Source organism: Gracilinanus agilis, chromosome 1, assembly GCF_016433145.1.
Source record: "Gracilinanus agilis isolate LMUSP501 chromosome 1, AgileGrace, whole genome shotgun sequence".
NCBI lineage: Eukaryota > Metazoa > Chordata > Mammalia > Didelphimorphia > Didelphidae > Gracilinanus > Gracilinanus agilis.
The window spans coordinates 145,054,627-145,079,971 of record NC_058130.1 but is presented as its reverse complement, the minus strand read 5'-3'; the positions used below and the strand labels follow the sequence as shown (position 1 = coordinate 145,079,971).

The 25,345-nt window shown below is 33.2% G+C and overlaps 1 protein-coding gene across 1 annotated transcript in view; it reads left to right on the top strand.

Annotated features, from left to right (window-relative positions):
• The window catches only part of LOC123231726 (CREB binding protein), a 180,254-nt gene that overhangs the window by 142,100 nt on the left and 12,809 nt on the right, over positions 1 to 25,345 (top strand). The window contains exons 17-24 of the mRNA XM_044658032.1: positions 3,271 to 3,389; positions 4,490 to 4,729; positions 5,924 to 6,012; positions 11,915 to 11,995; positions 14,374 to 14,430; positions 17,303 to 17,380; positions 17,734 to 17,801; positions 24,847 to 24,997. Coding sequence (XP_044513967.1) covers positions 3,271 to 3,389; positions 4,490 to 4,729; positions 5,924 to 6,012; positions 11,915 to 11,995; positions 14,374 to 14,430; positions 17,303 to 17,380; positions 17,734 to 17,801; positions 24,847 to 24,997 — 883 coding nt within the window. The remainder of the gene's footprint in view (positions 1 to 3,270; positions 3,390 to 4,489; positions 4,730 to 5,923; positions 6,013 to 11,914; positions 11,996 to 14,373; positions 14,431 to 17,302; positions 17,381 to 17,733; positions 17,802 to 24,846; positions 24,998 to 25,345) is intronic.

Below are 25,345 nucleotides of genomic sequence, written 5' to 3'. Positions count from 1 at the left end.
AAATCAAAAACAAAGGACTGCCCTTTAGGCAGTACAAAACAGTGTTGAGGCTGCCATTTGTCCACTTGAAATTGGAGGTGGATGCAAGAAGTGAGGAAAGATGCTATCTTTTAAATATGATGGTAACTTCCTGTGGAGGCAGTTAGCACTTTGAACTTGGTGTAGAAGGATGGACCTCAGACTGCTTCCCTCTGAATTGTCATGTGGGTAAGTTAGGCTGACTTCCTTTCTCCTCTCTTGGCATTTCTGGAGGCTCTACCCTCAAGGAGGCCTCTCTTGCCTCTCTTATTGGAGGAGGCCTTGTGGCTAGAAGCCTTGTTTAATTAACCTCTGTGCTCCTCTGCTGGGGCCTCTAAATTCTTACTTTGTCCGGACCTCTAGTCCGGGCCAGAGTTTCTCTCTCTCAATTTCCCTACCTTCAACCTTCCTAATTGTAAATAAACTTCCATAAAAGTCATTCTGACTTGGGTGTATTTTAATTTGAAATCACATTAATCCGATTTCTGGCGACCATACCTTAAAATATCTAGTTTTAACTTACAGTGTATGTATGTATGTATGTGTATTTGTGTGTGTATATATTAAAGTACTTAATTTCTTTAACTTGATTCTTGATCCTGAGATCAATTATATTTAAGTTATTCATCATCTATTTAAGGAATAAAACCTTTAAAAATTATATAACAATAGACTATTTAAAGCACATAGAACATATAGAAAATAATTCACATATTCTCTGTTACTTTGTTCCCTCAAATGTAAGTATCTTGAGAGCAGACTTTTTTGTTTTTGTTTTGTTTTTTATGTATGCTCTGTTTCACAAGGCCTTTCAATAATTCCATAAATGCTTACTGAATTGAGAAGTATGATAGAGCTCTCATGCAAAGATGATCTTACATTTTTATTTCATCCCTCTGTATAACTGTTCATTAATATTTAGTTGAGATTTATACCTCATGATCATGGGCATTAGATATTACATTGTTTCAAACATCATCCCACTTCCAACTAAATCCTTTGCCCCTAAAATGAAATGTTTTTAATGGAAATTAATATATTTGTATACATGAAAATAAAATAGGCTTTTTATACAAGTTTATTTAGTGCATTATTAATAGGGAAAGTATATTTTGTATTTGACCTATATGGTACAGGAAAAATTAATTTTAGTCAAATTTAATTTTGTTCATATTTCAAATAGAAGCAGTAGAAGGACTGTGGATTATATTTAGCTAATGGCTATGGTCTAGTACAGTGATGGGCAGACTACAGCCTGCCAGCCAGATGTGGCCCCCTGAAATGTTCTATGAGGTTGCACTACATTATTCCTAATCTGACGAATACAATGAGTAGTATACAAAACAATGAAACTTCAAAAGAGTTGCCTTAGAAACAGACTGACATGAGCATTTCCTTTCCTTTGGCACCCTTTTTAAAAAGTTTGTCTATCACTGGTCTAGTAGCAAAAAAAAGTTATTAAGTGACTGCCTTTAGATAATTTAAGTTACCTAATACATTATTATTTCCATGTAGGAACGTTACTGAAGTTTAGTGCTGAACTTAAATGTTTAGATTGAATCAAGACAGTATTTGATATAAGGGAGTGTTTTTGTTGTTTTTCCATCGTTTTTCAGGAATGTTGTGATTTGGAGGGGGTGGGTGACCCTTTTGGGATTTCCTTTGGCAAAGATACTGGAATTGTTTGTTATTTCCTTATTCAGTTCATTTTATAGATGAAGAAACTGAGGCAGATACGGTCAAATCATTTGTCCAGGGATACACAGCTGGTGTGCTGCTTAGGCCAGTTTTGAACTCATGAGGATGAGTATCTAATTCTAATCTCATTGCTCTATCTTTTGTGCCACCTAGCTGCCTACAGAACAGATTACAACTTAACTATCACGTGATTTAAGCATTACAAGTGCTTACTCTCTTATATGACTGAATCTGTTGGATCACCTGTGAACTATATAATCACTTAAACTGCCTGGGTTGTCCACATAAGCCAGGTGCCAATTGGTGTGCCTCTCAAACAGGGAGCCACCAGGTTGCCTAAGAAGGGGCAAAACAAACTGAGTCAGAAATAACAGGTCACAGCTCTTCAGTGGCAGTTCAGCAACTGCTATACTTTAAGCAAGATAAAATGATCCAATCTCAGCTAATAAATGAAGAAGTGTTTCTTCTTAAGAGATGGGAGAACTGGGAATGAGAGAAGAATATATAAAACTATGATTTTTACACTATTGATGAGCAAACTCTACAAATACAAATACCTATTCTGCAATATACAAACTTGATTGATAGATTACTAAAAGATTTAGTAATTTGTCTAGTGTCACAGAACCAGAAATTATCAGATACAGATCTTGAACCCATCTCTTTGTGACTTTAATGATGGTTACAAAAGATCTAGCAAATGGGCCTGCTTTCCCAATGTAATATGCCCTGCTTCTGATTTTTTTTTATTTTTGCAAAAATCTTAATATTTAAAGTAGTTTTGCCCAGCATTCTCACATGTCTATATTCTTAGTTACATGGGGAAGGGTCATGGAAAATAGAATGACCCAATGTGACAACAGTTACCAATAACAGTGAAGATAACAATAAAAATCTATAAAGGCCAAATATTTTTGAAGCTTTAACATTTTTCATAATTTTTCAGAATTGGAAATGATTTATATTGGATACCTTAGGTTTAGCTCCATCTAGAGACAGGAGAGCTTTATCTAGGGATCTTTTAAGGGCCCATCCAAATCTGTAATTTTATTGAAATGCATTTAATCATCATCTAGTTTGATCTAAGTTGTCAACTTGGCAGCTCTACTCCTTACTTCAATAAAGAGTAAGTGTTAAAAAAAAAGCTTTCATTGAGTTGAAAAACTTTTGCTCTCCTCGACATCATGGCCTAGCTACAATTTTAAAAGATTAGAAGTAGTTATATGAAGGTTGAATTATAGCCCTGGAATGATTAGTAATTTTAACAGCAAGTTTCATAACTTTTATTTTGGAACTAAAGGTTTTGAAAAAGCATTTTGTGGTTAATTTTAGGAGTTTATTGAACTAAAGTATTGATACTTTTATGTATTTAATATATTGTGTTGTAGTAAATATCAATATAGTATATATTTGTATCGTTAAACAAATTGCTTAAGATGCTTAAAAATATTGTTTGATTGAGTAACTCCACTACATCATTAAGTACAAGATTTAATCTTACGGGTTTAGACAAAACTTTTTTCAACATTGACTTTTTCAATTGTTTTTCACCAGTCTTCAAACCAGAAGAGTTACGACAGGCTCTCATGCCTACACTAGAAGCCTTATATCGACAAGATCCAGAGTCCTTACCCTTTAGGCAGCCTGTGGATCCCCAGCTCCTAGGAATTCCAGTGAGTTGACACTAAAAATGCACTCTCAATTTAAGAATTTTGTTCAAGTATATATCAAGAAGTAGATTTCCTTTTCAAATATTAATGCATGGAATTTATAGTTGGTTTTATTCATAGTGTTCCTAAAATTGCTAAGAAGTTTAAATTAAAATCTCCCTCTACCTTTTTCCCACTAATTTCTAATGTTGTCATTAAAAACATCTTGAATGAAAGGAAATAGTTTCAAACCTTCAGATTTGAGTCATAAAACAGACTAGCACCTATTTCTAATGTTCTCCTGAAGTTTCATGTGTTGGACTTTTAGATTCTTAAAAGAGGGAGTTTTATGAGAGGCTTTATAATATTGTTATTGATTAAATCTCCTCTATTGGTCAGTGGATAATAATTTTTTAATTAAAAGCTCATTAAAGTTATTTAAACCTTCCATTTTTAGTCTTAATTTTTTTTTGAGTGATTCCTAAAGTAAGAATGTTATACACTGATGTCTTGCAGACATTTAAAATTTTATACTAAGGGTAGTTTTCTTCATTCTTTTATTATGAAAGTTTCCTTCTCTACCAGATATAAAATTATTTTTCTCTCATTGTTATCCTCAGTAGTTAAGTGTCATAATGGGAGAGAACATTGTGCTTGGAGTCATAATTTAGTCTCAGACACTTATTAATTGTATGATATCTGTTTGATATTACTTTCTGTCTGCTTCAGTTTGCTCAATTGTATTATGGGGATATACTAGCTGCCTTCTCTCCAGATTGTTATGAAGATCAAATAAAATAGTATTTGTAGTATTGTCATAATGCTTAGCATAGTGCCTAGAGTATAGTTGTTACTTTCCTTGTTTCTCCCAGTGGGTAAAAAGGACATTTGTAACTATTTCGAAACCATGGTAAATGGCTAATTGCCTCCCAACTGTTGAAACACCGAACTCTGATTAAGGTTTTAGGGAAAACTCCACCTGTAATAGCTATTTTAAAAGCCTCATTTAATGCATTGTAGTTTTTCTCTATTAACATCCACATAAGGGTTGTTAATATGTATGATAATTTAATGCCACGTGATAATCTTAACAATGATAGGATGATGTTTCTTGTCTTTTAAAGGATTATTTTGACATTGTGAAGAACCCTATGGACCTTTCTACCATCAAAAGGAAATTGGATACAGGGCAGTACCAAGAGCCTTGGCAATATGTGGATGATGTTTGGTTAATGTTTAACAATGCCTGGCTCTACAATCGTAAGACTTCCAGAGTCTATAAGTTTTGCACTAAACTTGCAGAGGTCTTCGAACAAGAAATTGATCCTGTTATGCAGTCCCTTGGATACTGCTGTGGACGCAAGGTATAGTTTTTAGTTGCCACAAAAATAACTTTTCCTGTTTAATCAAGCTAAAAGTCACTCTTAAAGTCTATGGGCAAATTTTATGAAAATTCAGGTTGACTAGGTGGGCTTAGAAAACTTTTAGAGCTCCGTTGGACCAAAAAGAATTGGAAAATGTCCACATATTCTTTCTACCTATAATCTAGGAAATAAGTCTTTTTTTCTCCAAGGCTCTCTGGAGTTTCCATTTTTAAAATGTGAGCATTAAAACCAGATCTAAAGTCCAAGTTCCTTATATAATTCAAGGAATCTCTGATGTCATCAGTGTGGGTAACTGTTTCCAATCATTCTCAGTTTTGCCATACTTCCTCATCCCATGTGATTCTTGTCCAGGTCCTCCTAAGAAAATCTACCAAACCTGTTGGAGAGCTTCCCCTAAGCCTTTTAGTACTTCTTGTAAACCATGACTGTCCATAAAGTATCATTTGTTTTTACCTCCCTTCATCATATATTTTCTTAATTGTGTATTTTGTGCATTTTCTTTGGCACAGCCATCTTAGTAGTTGATGATAATTTTAGGTTGATTAATTTTCTGATTTTCCATTAAGGTGGCCAGTTTTGGTGATTTTTACAGTGAATAATTAGAGCAAATTCATTTGGAGAAAACTGCTTGTTAAGAGAGGAGTTGGGTTGAAGTCATCAAGGCAAGAATTCTGGGGAAATGTAGATTTCATATTTAACTATCCCATTTCAGTTTCTTCTGAAGTGGGTGAAAGTGTTGTAGCATTGAGCAACTGATTGTGTTTACTAGGTCAGGCAGCAAGTTGGTACAGTAAATAGAACACAGGACATAGCATCAGGAAGACTTGGTGACTTGTGACCCTGGGCAAGTCACTTAATATCTGTTTAGCTCTGTTTCCTCATCTCTCAGATAATAACATCGTCTATGTCTTAGGTTTGTTGTGAGGATCAAATAAGGAAATAAATTGTCAGCCACTTAACAGAGTGCTTGATACATAGGTGCTAAACAAATGCTTACTGCACCCCACTCCCTTCCTTATTTCACCTATCTGCAGTTGATCCTGTAAAGTCCCCCCAACATTGTGTACAGCATTAAGAGATGTACTTGGCTGCATCTAAATCTTTAAAGTCAATTTAAAAATATAATGATGGTAAATGTGGTAAAGTTTTAGTTCTTTCTCCTTTGTTTTGCAGTATGAGTTTTCTCCACAGACCTTGTGCTGCTATGGTAAGCAGCTATGTACAATTCCTCGTGATGCTGCCTACTACAGTTATCAGAATAGGTAAGCACCCAGCAGTTTTCGTGCATATTTTGAGGAAATAAGATCCTGTGACAAAGCATGTCCCTTGTAGCATAACATAACATTTGACAGAAAAGAAATTCCAAATTTAAATTTGTCATTCATTCAAGCTTATGTCTTCTATAGCTTTTAACACATCGGTTTTTTTCTCATGAAAGTTATTCATGTATGGAACTATATGATGCACTACTTTGAAATGTTCATTTTTAAGGCACATGTCTTTTTAAAATAAAAAAACTTAAGTAAAAGGCTAAGAATCTAAAGTTTTTAGTTTGTGATTATGGTGAATATTCAAAGTATATTTTAAAGAATAAGCTTACAGTAAAGGTAAAGTTGATTTTTTTTTCATTTTTTTAAGATAAAATTGAAGTGAATAAATGGGAAGCCTTGCTTTAGCCTTTACTGAAAAGTCTGCACTTTTTATTATTGTTAAAAAATAAGTAGCACTGACTTTAAGATATCTAAATATTGTGTTACTTTTAAACAGTAATTATTTTGATATAATTGTTTTGCTTGCTTTGAGGTAGTATGTTTTAGAAGCATTTATAAATTTTCAAAACATAATGGTTTAAATAAAAATAGTTTTAAAATATTGTGGGAAAATTTTAAATTTTCACTCATACAGACTTGTAGTTTCCTGTGTCTCACACATTTACAACTTTAGGTTTAAACGCATTTCTCAGCGTGCTTTAATTTTTTAGTGTTGTAGTGTGTGATGGCCCATAATGAAAATCAAATCCAGAGGGTTGATCTTTTTACCTCCATTTTTTGAAACTAGAATTGGATTATTTTTGTAGAGATAGCAGATCTCTGCTGTCCATTTTACTGAAATAGTTTGTGTTAACAGGCATAAATGGGGTTTTTAAATGGTTTTTATTTCAAATGGTATCAATATTTTTTTCCAAAGAAGCTAACAAATGTTTTGGAGAGTTGTACCTTTTCCTATCCTCCTCAGGGAAATGTGTGTAGGCCTAAATGAACCACAGCTAGGATTTTGAGTTTTAATTTCTTTTGATTTGCTTTGATTCCAAATTTTTAAAGCATTCCCCCTCCCCTAGAAAAAGTTATAACTTAGTATGTGAAATGTGTCGCATTCACATAAAACACACTCACTGGAAGCAGCTCTCTAACAAAATGTTTCTTAGTCTTATTGACATTCTTATTTCAAGCATTATTCATGAATATGAAATTCTGGAATATTGGAATAGCATAAGTATCCTGTCAAAGGATAAGTACTTGAAATTTGACCTGTGTAGCTATACTTATTAATATTTTTACCCTTTTTTGGAGTTCAAACTATATTTTTTATTCTTTTTGTCAATAAAAATCAAATTTTGAAACTTTGAGAATATATCTATTCTAATATGATGTGAAAAGTAGCCTGAAACAGTGGAAAAGGCACTACTAAGAAATCACAAAATCAGGATTCTAGCACCAGTTTTCTTGTACCACTTGGTTCCAATAAGCCTCAAGTTTTTTGTTTGTTTGTTTGTTTTTATATAAAATTGGAATAATAACTCCAAAGGATCACATACATTTTAAAATCTTTAAAATATCCGAGAAAAATAAGGTATAAATAATAAGATGTTGAGGAAATTGTAAGAAGAGCAATTCAGCTAAAACCAGAGCAAATTAAAAGAAACTAAGCTGGTAGTATTTTGGCTACTATTGATTTGACCAGCTTGACACTGCATTAAAACTAAACTGATTGACCCTACTCCTGCTTCATCTGGAATCACTTTTTCTTAGACCTCTACCAACCCCATACAGACATCTGCCAGAAAAGTCATATACAAGATGTCTTAAATTCTTTTTAAAGTTATTTTTGTTAAATAAGTAAAAGGTGTTCCTAAGTTACTTTGAATATTCCTTTGTCTTTTTTTTTTTTTTTTTTTTGGACCATTTGTTCATTTTTCACATACTATCCCTTTTTAATTCAGGACATCCTCTCTCCCCTTTATAGAATCAATAGGGAAAGAATATTATTTCTAATAGTTAATGTTTTGTTGTTAGAGTAAATACCTAGGACAGTCCCAGGCACAAAGGCATTTAAAAATGTTCATTGATTGATTAAGATTGCTGGTATGAGATTGTTAATTTCTTTAGCTTTGGTTTAATGGCAAGGAAATTTGGTTTGGCTCAGTGGACCATTGGTTTCAATCCTGGTTCTGCTCTTTATTCCTTTCGTGACTCTTTGGCAAGGTACTTCACTTTTCTCCTAGACTTCAGTTTCTTTTCTGAGAACCTGGAGATCTCTCAAGTCTCATCTCCAAATTCATGATCCTAGGAAATACCCAATTATATTGTTTCTATAAGACCTACATTTAATATGCTTTTAGCATGTTCGATTCTTTAGAATAGTATTTCCACCCAAGTTTTGGAATATGCCGTTAAGACAGTGCTATCTTTCAGAATATGTTTTTGGGGAGTATAGAATTCATTTCTTTGAATTAGGTTTGCATTCTAGTCATCAGTGTGCCTTTAATAAGTCAAATGCTTTGTTATTTCAGTAAATAGTGATCTTGTTAGAGAATGAGAATTTTTTATTTACATTTTTATTCTCAACTTTGCTCATTTATAGGTACTTTGTGATAGTATTCCTAACAATTGAGTCTTAAATTCTCTGAATCCTAAACTTCTGTGTATTAAGAATTGAAAAAGAAGATCTTGATTTAAATAATCAAGTGATATTCTAATACACTAACTAGTATCTGGCTATGCACTTCTATTTTTTTAATAAGCATTTTTAAAAGGGTCTAAAAGTAAAGTAATTCAGATTAGTAGTACTTTATGTTGTAGATAATACATAAAGATGACACAAAAATTCCTCTTTGGAATTTTTTTGATTCTTAGCTACATCAATACCTTTTATTCAGGCTTAAGATAGAAAATACAAATACGATACAAGTGTATAAAACAATCTGCATTTGAAAACTTGTATTCAGTTAAATTTCCCCTATATCAAGGTTGCCACTAAATAATTGCATAGTTCAGATACCAGCATATATGTTCTAAAATTTTATGCACACACACAAACACACACAAACACACACACACACAAACACACACAAACACACAAAATATGTACATATAATATAGTAGATTATGTTCAGTTGTATTTTTCCTGTCCATATTCATGAGACTTTCCATGGAGTAATGTATTATGTCATTCAGGCTCTTCATTTATAAATTAAATTTCAGAGCCTTTGTGTGCTGGTAGGGCAGCTTCCCTTTAGGACTCTAAAAGATGATAGATTATCAAATTTCTGAAATGTCTTTGATATGCCTCTGCTGAAAAATTTTCTTAGTCCCTTATAGGTTTCAGCTTCTGTCGATTTGTTGATTTAGATCCATTTCTTAAATTCATTGCCATCTTATTTCTTTCTGGGTAGGTTCAAAGTAAGGAACTCCAGAAGGCTTGCCAACAGCTAAATATCTGGCATTCCAGTAGCCACTACATTTTTTTTAACTATACATTAACTTGGCCATTTGGTAAATGGAATTGATGATAATTATCTCTCAGTTGTTATTTAGCTGAATTAAATTCTTTAAAAGTGCTCTCAGTTCAAATAAAATGTCAGTTAATTAACTGCATCTTGAAATCACTCAGATTTACATGTAATTACAATGACAATTTTATTTTAAGAAATAACATTTTGGTCGCTGTTCAATTCTCATTATTCATTTAGCCCTCAGTGACTGTATGGTTAATCAAAAAATGGATTAGAATACACAACTCCAGTTACTATTTTGTAAAGGGGGGACATTTGATGATACAATGCTCTGGATTACCCTAGTGTACTAGCTGTCGGTGAGTCAGTTCATAGTATCAGTACTGTTAAATTCTTGCCCAGTGATGGTGATGCCATTCTCTACTTGAAAGTTGTGTTAAAGGAATCAAGTTTTTTTTCAATATGGTTTTATTTCCATGGTATGTAAGCATGTTCACGAAAGAGTGACTAGTTAGAGTATTGCTATAGATGATTGCTAAAAATAAAAGACAGCATTTTTTTTTTAACAGTAAAGTTAATCTCTTTTTTTCCTGGCCAGAGATCATGTTCTTGACAGAATTAAAAATCTGAGTTAGTATAAGTAGGAGATGCCTTGGGAAGAAAGATCTTATTTGTAACCTTCACTAATGCTAATGTTGCCTGCAGCGCCTCTATCTTACTCCTTCCTCATCAAACAAGTGTGAAAAGTATGAATCTGTTTGCATGTTTTAAAAATTCTACATTTTATTTATTGGCTACATTTGATTAGCTTGACAATGAATAAAAAGAATGTCTGCTATCTTTCATTGAGAATAGAGTCAGAATCTTTAAATGACATCCACAAAAATAAACATAAGAAAGCAATTTGATCACAATAGTTTGTAGCTATGTGTTTGTGAGTGAGTGAATGGGGACCTCTAAGCTGCCGTATTTTCATCCTGCAATTGTTGGTTCAGTGTGGCACTCTTGAGTCTTGTTACAGTGTCATTAATACTAATCATTCTTAGCATCTTTTAGACGTAGCATTTGAACACTAAAACTGCATTTGATTGTGCTGCCGTTGCTGCCTTATCCTCATTCTTTGCTCATAAAATTCACCTTCATTAAGCCTATTTATTTTGACAGTATTCTTGTGAACCCACCCTGCTTTATGCAGCATTGACCTGCATTTTTGTTTATTTTTTTCATTCATGTTTTAAATCATGTCCTTTCCAAACATTTAGCAATTTATTTTTTTTAATCGTCCTTATTTGACAACTTGGGCCCAAGCTCCAGATCATCTTAAGGAAAAAAAATATTATGTAATAGATATTTTTTTCAAATGCAGATTGTAACTTTACAATTACACTCTAAATTTTCTTAATTTGGATTGCCACCAAGTTCCAGCAGTAGATTGCTGAATATCTCAGATTGGCTACAAATTGGTCATGGGACCAAAATTCTTAAAAGTTTAGAATTTAATTTTAAGCCCTGAGAGATTGTTCGTGTTCTTACATATATTGTATTGCCTGTACAATATATTAATATTTTTCACTATATGTATATATACATATATACTTTTTTATAAATGGCTGGAAAGTCTCTGACCCTTTCAATTGCATTTCTGTTAAATGTTTGTCTAGAATATGGATTTGGTTTCATTTGTATTGTAATCCAATGAGCTAAGCGGTTATTTAATTATTCATACCAAATTAATGAAATTAATAAAAGCAAAAACCAGTTTGGGGTGTTCCAACATTTTCATACATTTAAAATTATTAAAATTCTGGCTTCAGATTGGGAATAAAACTATGGAATGCTTGCTTTTTCAAGCATGAATTTCCTTTTTTTGTTTAAAAAAAAAAGCTGGTTTTAATCTTTAACCACTTTCTTAGTCCCTTTATCAGAATATTCTAAGCAGAATATTCTGTTCAAAGCAAATTTGTTGAATCTCTAAGCCTGGAGTAATTTAAATTTTTCTAAATAATAACAAACTTCAAATTCCTAAATTTAGGATACACACAACTTTAGTATTAACAGCATCCTGCAAATCATTCCAAGTCTTTGAATCTGATTGACAATCTATCATTTGTTAGTGATGATGGCCTGTAATGTATGAAATGAGACCGAATGCTAATCAATGCTTTGCCTTGGCTTTCTGCTATGTGTTGTCTTGGTGTTTGCGTCTTACCTTTATGTCTGTGCTATTTGTTCCCTTCCCTGTTCTCTAATCCTGCCCTACCCCACCTGCCCCCCTCTGTTCCTTTTCATTGTCCTCACTGACCCATCAATCAACCAACAACGCCCCCCCTTCGTCGTGGTGATCTGCCCTGCTCTGATTGGTGGCTTCGTTGCTTGGGTGGCTGTGTGTTATGATGGACCAGTTCACCCAAGTATGGCCTTCTTGCTGACAGGTATCATTTCTGTGAGAAGTGTTTCACAGAGATCCAGGGGGAGAATGTTACCCTGGGTGACGACCCTTCTCAACCCCAGACGTAAGTACAATTAAAATTTTCCTAAAGTTTTGAATGGTGTAATATCTCATATGTAGAAAGCATTCTATAAGTATCATCTTCTAGTTCAATAATGTTTTAATTAAAATGTGTTATCCCATTTGTGTACTTCCCCCAGCCCCCAAGAAGTTCAGAATGAATATCTATTCCCAGTTTCTTAACCCCCAAACCTACTGTATTTTAAGGTATCTCTTGCCTTAGCCTCTCTCTGCATGACTCTGCTTATTTAAAGACTATCTAGAAGAAAGTATTACTAATAGCACCCTCAGAGGATAGTGTAAATAACCTTTTCTTGATTGAAATATCATAGGCTAAAGGAAGGAAAAAATGGGAGGGTGTTTTCTTTATTAGCTTCTTATTTCATTTAAAAAAGTATTTGGGATATAAGAAGATCTTCTTTCAAAATGTCTGCCTATGTAGTTTGCTTATCACATTACCATTTCCATTCCTTAAATCCTTGGACTATTAGAAAAGAATAATATTCAAATAAACCTCAACTTTCATTTTAAAGGTGCTTTTTACCAGTATTTCTTATTAGTTGCAAATAATACTGGTTAGGATCATGTCTTTTTGCTCATTAATCCAGTGGAGTTTCTTATTAACAATAAAGTGAACGTAATCCATAGTCAGAATTAATTATTCTCAGATAATTTCAAATGGATTGTATAGCCACCCAGTTTCCCTCAGGCAAATTGACCTTGATGATTTCCATCTCCTATCTGTGATTTGAAGATATTTAGCAATTTTTGACTTATCAGGAAAGAAGCACAGTTGCTATAATATGAATGAACGGGTATGTGGCAGTCATCAGTCTTCCTAGAATCCTTATGAAGACATGTAGGCAGGACTAGAAGTTATGGACATGTAAGCATTAGCATTTTTACCTGTATGCACAGTAATAGTGATATCAGGTTATAATCTAAAAATTAATGTTTTATAGTTTTTAAAATGGGAAAGCAGCCACAAGTTTTGGTCAGCTGTTGTTGGGGAAAAATTTAAACCATAATGACAGAGAAAAGAATTATTAATAGATTTTATTCCACAGCTTTTGTTGGACCCCTACCATGTAGTGTTTGGACTAAATAATTAAAGGCCCCTTCAAGCTTTAACAGTCTTTTGACTGTGATTCTAAAAATTTCACCAAAATATTGATGTCTCAAGCCCACATGTAAAAGTCTAGTGTATGTGTGCTTGTTGTGACATTCTTGCAGTACCTCTGAGGTCCTAATCACAAAAATATTTTTCTTATAACAGAATAGAGAGTCTAATATCCATAATCAGTCTCCTCTTCTTTCATTCGCTTTAGAGATAAAGACTTTCTATTCAATTTCTGCTCCTTGTGCTTACTAGTGTGACTGCGAGCTAGTCACTTAATATCTTTGAATCTGAGGCCAGGCTATAAGACTAATTTGGCCATTTATAAATAGGTTTTAATCTTTAGTGGAGGGAATTCCCACAGCAAGATCCTTGGTGCTTTGATAGTATAAAGTCTAGTAAAAAGTAAGGCATTTAAAAAGTGTTATGTCATCTGATTTGTCTTAACTAGGTATACACAAACAGCAGCAAAGGGATTACAGGAATCATTTTAATGAAAATATATTGGTCATTGTGATAGACTACAGTAGTAACAAATTATGCAAGAAGTTCTGACCAAAAATAAATAAAAGTGGTCCTCAAAACCATTCTCATCCTTTGTCTAGGTTTCATAGTGGATAGTTTGCTGGCCCTGGAGTCAGGGACATCTGAGTTCAAATTGGACCTCAGACACTTAATATTAATAGCTGTATCACCCTGGGCAAATCACAACCTTGTTTGCCTCAGTTATCTCATCTATAAAATTAGCTGGAAAGGAAGATGGCAAATCATTCCATTATCTTTGCCAGGAAAACCTCAAATGAAGTCACAAAAAATCAGGCACAACTAAAACAACTGAATAACAATTATTTCCTGCTAGTTATAGAAGAATGAGTAGAGATGCTCTCAGTATAATTGATTGGCTTGAGAGTAAGATTATCTCTTTTCCTTTAGATTTCAGTTTGCTTTCAGTTGCATAATAGCAAAAAGAGTTAATTGGAGTGCAACTGAAAGAGCCCTAGACTTGAAAGGAGACCTAGATCAAGTCTGGCCCTTAACCTTTTACTTGCCATATTATCCTTGGTAAGGTACTTGTGCTCACTGAGCTTCAATTTGCTCATCTGTAAAAGAGGTTTTTTGTAAAGAAAGTAATCTTAGACATAGGGTAGAACACTATATAAATATTAGCTGCTATTGTTATTGATTCATTATTCCCTAACAGAAACTCTGTAGCTGGTAACATTTCATGATAATGACTTGTCTTTCTTTGGTGAATTTTTTAAAAGGACTATTTCAAAGGATCAGTTTGAAAAGAAGAAAAATGATACACTAGATCCTGAGCCGTGAGTATACAGCCATTTTTCTGTGATTAGATATTTCATTTTTAAATTGAGAGAAGACTATTCATGATTTTGGAGAAGTGTTCCCATCTCCCTGTAGTATATGTCATGTGAAAAAATGTGTGAAAATCATCATCTTTGTGGTCTTTAAAACTTTTTCTTACACTATGGTTTTCTTAACATGAATTTACAAGTTGAATTGTTTATAAGTACTACTCCATTGTTCTCAAAGGACTATTTTTCAATATTATAGCATCTTTTTAAATAGCTGCTGACTAAATTCTTTCTCCTCACCATGAAGAAATCATTCTGTGTTGGCCTTTGTTATAGGCAACAATTTATGTAGTTTAGATATTGCTTCTATTCAACTAATGTAGCTTTTACTTCAGATAGTACCATCTCACATCTCTTTTTGACAAAGCATTCTAATTAATACTTTAACTTTACAAAAGTTATCTGGTTAGGAAACCAAAATTTTCCCTGAGAATAAGAAAAAGGTTAGTTAACTTGTCCATTTGCCATTGTACATTTTGTCAAAGTCCCCTTTCCTGTTTTCTCTCTATGAAACCGTAGTTGGATATAGTCAAGAGTAGTCTTTATCCTATGAGTTTGGAGGTCTCAGTCATTGCTGTGCCTCTGGCTTGTGGGACTTTGACAAGCTCTTTTATTTCTCTGGTTCCCATTTTACTCAACTAAGATATTTTGACTGGATGAGCTCTAAGTCTTTTTGAAATTGTAATAGACTTATGATTTTACCCTGCCTATTTTCAATAAAATTACAACCTTATGTTAGTCAAATTTAATAAAACATTGTAGAATTTACTTCAGCTTTATGAGCTATTTAGTTTATTCAGCTCCTTACTTGTGAAAAGTGGTGAGCACTGGACCCCCTCTATCACCAATTTTATTTTAGAGGAAGCCAAATTCTCATACACAAGTCTATTCTCTCTCCCTGGAAAATTCCAGTTTCTAGATCTCTGCCTCTTTAACTATGTTATATGACTTGTATAGACTTTGAAGTCAGCAAGTGGATTTGGAGATGATTCTTTTTTCTACTCCAAACTTCTCCCAAATTGCTTGACTTTTTTCTTTTCCATAAAATGGTCACATATACGTAGAGAAAATGTTCTGAAAGCCAGAGTCAATATGGTTATTAATCAAAAATATTTTTATTGGATTATCAAATAGTCTTTTAAAAGATTGTGCTTCCCTTTCCTCACTTTGACAAAGGCAATTTTAAAAATGATTAAGTCTTTAAAATGTTCATTGCTTTTTGTTTTGCACAGTAAAATTTTCAGAACTTAAGTGCAGCTTTTCAAAATTAGACATTTTGAAATTTCAAAGGGATTATTCTTAACTCTAAACAGATTGTGCAAATTTTGTGGAGACTATCACAATTCCAAGTGTAGTTATATACTCATAAAATACCTTTTTAATAAATAGTATCTTACACAGTAACTATAGTAAGCAGATTATAAAATCTCATTAAGAAACTTGCCTTTTCTAACAAACCCAACAAAAAATGTTATATTTCCTGATACCAATAAAATTTGGTTTATCTTTATAGGCAAAGTTATATGGGGGCAGCTGAGTGGGTCAGTGGATTGAGAGGCAGGCCCACAGACAGGAGATCCTAGGTTCAAATCTGACCTCAGATACTTCCAGCTATGTGACCCTGGGCAAGTCATTTAACCCCAGTTGCCTAGCCCATACTACTCTTATGCCTTACAACCAACACACAATATTGATTCTAAGACAGAAAGTAAGGGTTTTAAAAAAAACATTTATATGAGTAAGCACTTATTTAGATGAGATAGTATTACTTTGATGTTAATTTATTTGTCAATGTTAGTTTGTTCCTTAGAGGAATAAATGCTACTTGTATTTTTGGTATCACTAAAGTTCATTTTTACTTTTAAATTCTCAGTTAAGAATCCTTTATTGAGAATAGAATATTTTAATTGAAGTAACACTGAATTTGAAGTTAAAAGAACTTGATTTGAATTTTAGCTACTGTACTTATACTCTGTAATTGTAATCCATTTAATTTCTCTGAACGTCCTTCAATTTCCTTATTTTCAAAAGTGGGTTGAAAATAATAAATATATATTCCTTATCCAAAGAGTGATTATTAGAACTGAAAGTCCTTCAATAATAGCAAAGTGATTTAATCGTAAAAATAATTCACCTTAAAAAGTTCATATTTAAAAGGTCATTTCCCTCATTTGCTTCCAAACCTTCTTTTGTCCCCTATATTCTCAATCCATCCTGTGCCAAGAAGATGATAAATTTTGACTTGTTTAAATCTAGGGTTGACCTTTTCCTTCTCCTGTAGTACTTATTACTTGTAGTTACCACTTTCTCCCTCCCTAAGATTCCTTATATGTAATCCTCGGACTTGGTACCATGTACTTAAATATAATCCTAGGGCACAAATTCCCTGGCAGCATTTTGCTAATCATTTTAAGCCTGTGGAAGCCACTTAAATATAAATGATATTGGTCTTGAAAACATTATTCTAAAATCAGTAACCTGAAAAATATACCTATTTTCATGTTCTGTATTGGTAACATTTTTTCTTTTCCAAAAATGCATGTTGCTCTGCTGAAGAAAAGGGGGGGGGGAACTAAACTTATTTTCCCTTTCTTTTTTAATTCGTGAATTATTAGAACAAGAAAATATAATGAAAGAGCCTAGTCTACCATATCACCTTATTGATAAATATTAATTATGTGGGATGGATAAAAAGTATATAAATGATCACAGATTTTCATAAGTAAATAAGATAATGAGGTAAATAGTCAATATATACACATTAAAATAGTCTCAGATGCATGGTTCAATTTAAATTAAATATGTTTTCTCTTTCTTCCAGCTTTGTTGATTGTAAGGAATGTGGCCGGAAGATGCATCAGATTTGTGTTCTGCACTATGATATTATTTGGCCTTCAGGGTAAGTCATTCCCTTTTCAGACTTGGATTCTGATAGGAAAGTTAATGAAGATCTTTGCAGACTAAAAGTAGAGTATCTATAAATGCCATTTCTGATGTCACTGATGAAGACTATATAACTTGTCCCAAATTCAATTTTCTTCATTTTTATTCCATGTGGAATTTACTAAAATTGCAAGTTACATTTGTAATCGCTAGAAGACTTAGCTTGAAGAGATCTTTAATGTTGATTTTCAGTCAGATATACATGAATATTTGTAGATGAGGACACTCTTGATAGTTTACTTGGATGAATACATGTTGCACTGTAGAAATGCTCTGCCTAATTATGCCTATTATTGATTTTATTTACAGTTTTGTCTGTGATAATTGCTTAAAGAAAACTGGTAGAACTCGCAAAGAAAACAAATTCAGTGCTAAGAGTAAGTTTGTGAAAATTTTAATTTTTTGTTCTTTTCTAGTTTATGTCTATAATGTCAAAATTGGAATTTTGACTAAATAAGAGAGTTATAAAAAGTGGTTGCTGATTATTATTCCTTAAGTCAGGAAAACTATTAGCAGCTTTTAACAATTTTGTTTAATTGGAATATTAGTAAAAAGAGAGAAATATGGAAGGGAAAGAGGTAAGGAGACTGCCTAGCCAACCCTAAATGCTGATCCGGTGAAATGAAGCTCACTCCCAGACAGAGTTCCAGTTTCCACAGGGGAATCCTAGTCACTCCCCAGCAAGCAGGACAGGATCCAGGCAAGGTCCCAATGTAGAAAAACCCTCATGAGCTAAGCTCACCGAGGCTGCAGTGAGCCCAACAAGAAAGTCCCCAATGCCAAAAACTTCAGTTGAAAGGCCCAAAGCTCCAAGTCAAAGTCCAAAAGCCCCAAAGGAACCGTCCTCTAGAGAAAAAGTCCAAAGAAGAACATCCAAGAAGCTGAAGCCTCCAGGAGAAGTCCCTTGGACAGAAAGTTCAGAACTTTTTTATAGTCCTTTTTTCATGTCACTTCCCCACTTTATAGGAACCAATCTCAGTCTTTTGATTTGCCTAGCACTGCCAGTGATAGGGGGGCAGTGGCCTCTAGCAAGTGACTTGTGAACTCTCATACTTAGTGACTGGTAAGGTACTGCTGTAGGGGTACTTAAGGTTTTAATTGATTAGCTTAAAAGTTGCTGATTGGTAGACAAAGAATTTGATTCATTCTTCACATGTCTATAAAAAATTGTTCAGGTACATTTTTGGCTGCCTACTTTTCTTAGTGTTCTTGATTGAATCTTTTTATTCTGAGCATAGGGAAAGTTAGCTCTTTCTGAAGTTTATAGTTTTACTCTGTGCTTTTTCATGGTTATACTCTACTTTGTCTTTTTTGGTTGATTTTTTTTTCTTTTTATGACAATGAACATGGCTTCTAGTAAATTTTGAATGGAATTGAATTTTATACTCCTGATGGAATAGTGTCTGATGATACTATTAAGGGAGCCCAAAAAAAATGAATAACCAAATTAGTTGTTAGTATTCTGGTGAGATAAAATATCTTACGTGTTCATGCTATTTAAGATAAGAGTAATTCATTCAGCAGATATTATAAAATACTTTTGAGGGAAATGCTCTGCTGGGGAAAATGATGTAGTACAGTAGTATTGGATCTAGAGTCAGGAATCCTCAATTCAAATTCTATTTCATCTAATTAGTGTCTATGTGATCATGGAAAAGTCACCTAACCTTTCAAGGTTTCTGTTCTTATCTGTAAAAAAGAAAGTGATAAATATCATATTAACTGCCTTAAAGCATTGTGAGAAAACTTTTAAGTAATACTTTAAGAAATGAATCTGAGTGGTTTTTTATTCTATGATTAAGATTCTAGAAAATGGAATATAAAGTTTTATGTAGATAGAATTTATCTTGCTTTTTCAGAATGTCTTTAAAGAACAAAATTGCAAGCAATTATTTTTTATTTGTATTATGAATTATTTTTTATCGTACTAGAAATTCATCAATACCAAAAGTAAAACAAGGGGGTTAAGGAGGATGCAGCATTAATATAGAAAAAAAATTAAAGAACTGGCGCATGTTCCTGGGTTTTAGCCCTGGCTCAGGCACAAATCAGCTGTGTAAACTGTGGTAAATCACTGAACCTTAATCCAAGCATAAATTCCCTTATCTAGAAAATTGAGGATATTGAACAAATGATTGTTAAAACCTAATCCAGATCTAAGTTTGTATGGTTTGTATGATTCAAGAAGGGGGTGTGTGTGTGTGTGTGTGTGTGTGTGTGTGTGTGTGTGTGTGTGTGTGTGTGTGTGTAAAATTCATCTGTACTAAATCTTTTACGATTTGATGTAGCTGGTAAGGATCTTTTTTAATAAATGACTTTTTTTTATAACAAAGAAAAAACTATTAAACCTAGATTTAAATTACCTGATCCTTTTTCTTTTCCTCTTCCTGCCTCATATTATTTGCATCTCTTAAAGGCCAACACCTTTAAAACAGCAGTTGGACTCAGCACCTCAAAACTTTTATATACTTATGATTTTAACCAGCATTTGGAGAATTGACTTTATTTGATTGTCGCTGTAGCCACTCAGTTTAGATGTGTGGCTTTTTCCTTAAGAACATCAGTAGTCCTTTCTTTTCTGTTGTCACTTTGTGGATCTGGGCACTTGTTAGACTTCTTTCAGTAATTCCTTTGACTTTGACTTAACAGTGGCAATATTGTCAGCATCAAGAGAACAACAGGTAAGCATTATGTAGCTGAAAAATAATTTAGCATTTTTTTAGTTGTTGATATCATTAAATCCATGAGGCATCAACTTTCAATTATCCACATGAGAATTATCACCAAGTTTTTAATCTGAAACTTAGTTTGCCTTATGAACTAGTACACAGCCCACACAGCCTGTGCCCAGGAAATGCAAATAATTTTATATCAACTTGAACAAAAAAAGAAATAAAGTGAGTGTCAGGGAACAGTGGAATAAGATTATGTTTTAAAACCAAATACAGTGTGTCTCAAATCTTGGTGCAGTTTAAAGTTTTACTAAGTTGTTAGTAAAGCTTAAAACTGTACCAAGACTTTTTGTACATGGTATATAATTCAAGTTTTAATTAACCATTATATTGGGTTATTTATATAATCGCTTCTTTCTAATAATTAAGAGAGAAACTGAGAATTGTTTAAAGCTTTCTTTTAATACTTCTTGAGGTCAAGACAGACTAGAGCTAACTATATATGAAAGTACCTAATTCTATTGGCACGAATCTGTTGTAGCAGATCATGGAATCATAGATTTTGAACTAGAAGAGATCATAGAAGTCACATGTTCCAGCTACTTAATTTTACAAATAAGCTAATTTACTAGAGAGATGAAGCGACTTGCTCAGAATTACAAAAGTAACAAACATTAGGTTTGAACCAATGTCCCCTGATTCCAAATCCAAATTTTGTTTTGTTTTTATATTGCCCCTCATTGCCTCTAAAGTATTTAGTTTGAGGGGTCATATACAGTAAATGAAAATAATTTATTTTTCATATAGAAAGGAAAAATATTTAACCTAACTCCTTTTTAAAAAAACCAAGAATATAAAGTTGTTCTATATTAACTATAACATATATAATTAATATTAATCTTGTGGCTAGTTAGCATTTAAGGGACAGAAATAGCAATAGAATTAGAAAAAGATAGAACGGGGAGGGAAGTAATGACTCTACAACGTAGCCTATTAAAAATATACTTGTTTTAGAGCCCTTCTTTTTCTTTCTCAGGCACAAAAAGAAAAAAAAGCAAAATAAAAGCAAAAGAGGGAGAAACCCTTTTTAAAAAAGCATTTCTCTACTAGTTTTATTTTGAAGGCAAGTTCTAACTTCATCACCTCACTTTGTAATTTCCTTCTGTCTGCTAACAAGGAAAAATGGAGCTTAAACAGGGAAGGGGGGGGGGGGATTTCCCAAAAGAAACAAGAAGCTTCTTTGCAAAAGGCATCAAGTTGATTTTTTCTAAGTCCTCTAGATTCTCTTTGTGCAGTACATTAGCTAAGGTTATATACACACTAATTCTCATATGAGAGATTATAAATTAGTCTCAAGTATTTATGGTTTGTCAAATTTGAATTGTTTTGAGTAATAGTTAGTCTATGTCATTGGGAAATTTATATTCTTCATTTCAGCCTTTATTTCTTGCAATGCCCTATTATCCTAATTTTCTCACTAAGCATACATACCTTAGAAATTCACAAGTAAGAAAATTGCTATTTGGATAGAGTACAAATTTTTTTTCTTATTTTTTCCCCAATTTTAAAATCTTTACCTTCCTTATTGGTTCCAAGGCAGAAGAGCAATAAGGGCTGGCAATGGGGATTAATTGACTTGCCCAGAGTCACACACTTAGGAAGTGTCTGAGGCTAGATTTTAGCCCAGGACTTCCTATTTCTAGACCTGATTCTTAATGAATGGAGGCCACTTAGCTGCCCCTGCCAGTTCATTAAAACCACACTTTCCATCCTGAGTTTTTTATTATTATTTTACCTAACATTTATATAGCCATTCATCTTAAACACTTTATAGTGTGCTTTAATTTAGTGCTTGTATTACTCCAAAGAATTGAATATATGCAAATCTTAATTCCATTTATTTAAAGATTATGAAAAGTCCCACAGCCGGTACCTGTTGGATCTGTGATTCTTTCTACCAAAACCACTCTGCCACTTTCAGGCAGAGTACTTCTAAAACAGTAAATAGATTTCAGCAAACATTCTCTTGATTTTTTTTTTTTTTTTTTTTTTTTGGTATGAATTAAGTTACTCCAGTGTACTGTACAGAAAATAACTAAGAAGGAACCAGAAAATGGAAATTCCATTCATTCATTTATTTAAGTGGGTTTTTTGTTGTGTTTGTTTTGTTTGTTTTTTGTTTCCTATTTGGCTTGAGATTGTGGACAAATTTTTACCTCTGATTCTAACTGATGTGCAGCGTGGGCAGTTTGATAATAATGTTAAAAAGAAAACTTGGTATTCTGAATGTGTAAATTGGACTGTTGCTTAATTTGTTGAACTTTTAATCTTGTGTCTCAGTAGCTGGAAAGTAGAATCAGTTAGTAAAATTAATTATTATTTAACCTAGTTTCTTATTGAATAATCTTGTTGGTAGAGATATCTCAACTTACATTTTGGCCTAGTGTTTTGGTTCTCCCACCTGCTTACTCCCCACTCTTGTTGGCCTCTTTATGTGCACAGGATAATAATACACATGAAAAACTCAATTTTTAACTTTTTGCAAGTATGGATATTTTTCACAGTATGTGGTTGGGAAGTGTCCCTAGTCTACACACGGAAGTATTTAAAGCCCACAGTATGGTGCTTTTTATATTTAGTTATACATCAATATAAAAATTCCTGCTTTTTTGGAGTTATTAATTCAAGTGATTTTGATGAAATTTAAGATTTAATTGTAAAAGCTCTTGGACAAGTTTAATTAAACTTTAGAGGATCAGCTAGAGATGGGAGGTCCCAGTTTCAAATCTGGCCCCAGATACTTCCTAGCTATGTGTCTCTGGGTAAGTCATAATTCCAGTTACCTAACCCATAGTACTCTTCTGTTTTGAAACCTATACTGAGTATCTCTTCTAAGAGAGAAGGTAGGGGCTTGAAATTAATTAAACTACAGAAGTTAATCTCTCTTTTTCTCAATACCTTTTATTTTACAAGTGTTCCAGGGAAGAAAAAGCTTATTCCATTTACTATTTGAATGTAAATACAGGTACATGATGGTAGAGCATTCACAAAAGCATCATTAGTACCGATTATAGTCAAACCCTATCAGAACACTACAAAGTTCTTCCATAACTTGCAAAAATCTGCAAGCAGAGAGATATCAATTTTCCAAGCTAATACCCGAGCATTCACAGCATTGTTTTCTCTTATTATCATTGCCATCCTAGGCTTGCACAACTAACGTTGATGGTAAACTATCCAAACAATAGTAATGTTGTTCTGCCTAATATTGTGGGTAAAAAACTAATTTATAACATTAGACTTGATAAACCTGTATATGGTCTGACTCTCCACAAGGGAAAATATTTATCTATTCTGTGTTTCCCAGATCCTTTATTAAGCATTTATTCATAAACTTTTGGAAAACTCTTGATAGCAGAGTTTATTCAACTAGTGTTCAAAGCTTGTATAGCCTTGGCTTAATGCTGAGATAGAATATATTTGATACTGAATCAAGCACAATGTTGAAATAGAATAGATGGCATTTAAGGGTCTTTTTCAGGCTAATGAGTTTGCAATTCTAGTTCAGACTTTTAGCAGAAGTGTGATCTTAAGCCAGTCATTCAACTTCTTAGACTCCTGTTTTACTTGTGTAAGACAATGGTATATAACTTTTAACTCCTTATTCATAGGGTAGTTACCAGTATAGTTCATAATTAGTTAAAATGCCACATTTATATGCAAAAATAAGCTATCATTTCCTCAAGAACTGTTAAAATTGGACCACTTATTTTGTTACCTAGAAAAGTGACATCTTAAGAACTAAGAGGGATTTGACTTCGTGATTGAATTCCTTCTCCTTAATATTTTGACCACAGCCTCATTTTCTAATAGTCAAAACAACATTATATGTTTTCCGTAACAAAAATAGAATATGTTCCGTAGCATTTTCACTTTTAGACCTGACTTCAAGAATCTACATAAGCTGTTTTTTCCTCAGGTCCTAACTTTGTAATAAACAAACTACAAAATTATGTCATCAACTCTAGAGGAGCTATGGAAGCAGTTCTGTGGTGACCAGAGCTAGGCCTTGGCATTTTTATATAGGAATAGTTGAATATCCATCTCCTTTACTTTGATCTCAAAAACAGAATAGGGATAACAGTAAGAAGAGGTGTGACACCAAACTAATTCATTTATCCCCATACATCTAGGGCAATGGTTCCCAAACTTTTTTGGCCTACTGCCCCCTTTCCAGAAAAACTATTACTTAGTGCCCCCTGGAAATTATGAAACTATTTATTGAACTCAGACTAGAATGTAATATAAAAAAAAGTGTGGCCATCACTACTTTCCGGATCGCTGCAGCACCCACCAGGGGGTGGTAGCGCCCACTTTGGGAATCACTGATCTAGGGGATAGAGAGCTCTAAATTTATTTTCTGTCTCCTACCCACTTCCCATTCCTCTTTTAAAAGACTTTCTGGTCAGCACTTTACAACTAAAATTCGCTGTAAATGGCAATAAAATACAGTGACAAGTTTTTTTTTATAGTATACTACTATGTCATGTCAAGTATGTGCTCTTAAGGAGTGATAAGAATAATCTTCTAATCAAATTCCTTTGTCGGGGAGATTAGTTGGTCCTTACATTTTAGTGAGTTTTTTACTGCTTTCAAAGAACAGCTTTGAGTGGTATTCTTTAAAAACAGAAATATTTTACCCAGCCCTTTGTAATTAATCTCTTACTTGGTTAACTTTTTTCTTTTTTAGGATTACAAACTACTCGATTAGGAAACCATCTAGAAGACAGAGTTAACAAATTTTTACGACGTCAGAATCATCCTGAAGCTGGCGAGGTTTTTGTCAGAGTGGTGGCCAGTTCAGATAAAACAGTAGAAGTCAAGCCTGGAATGAAATCAAGGTTTGTTTGATTTGTTGTGGCAAAGTCAAAAAAAATTGGGGGGAGGGGTGGGGAATTTGAAAAATTTTAATATAATTGATTTAGAATTGAGGTCAATTAATTTTCCAAGTTTTCTCTTTGTTCTTTCTCGCCCCCTCCCCCCAAAAAAAAAAACCGTGGGGGGGAGTATTTGGTCCCCTTTTTTTTCCCCCCTTCTCATGTGCTGCTTTTTTTGGAGATATATTTTCATCTCGTGATTTCATATTATATCAGCCCCAACATTCTTTTGCTCAATCAATATTTTAGCTAAATTTTAAATTGTATTTGTAAAGTTCTAAAAGTAAGAAATCACATTTAATGTTGGAATTC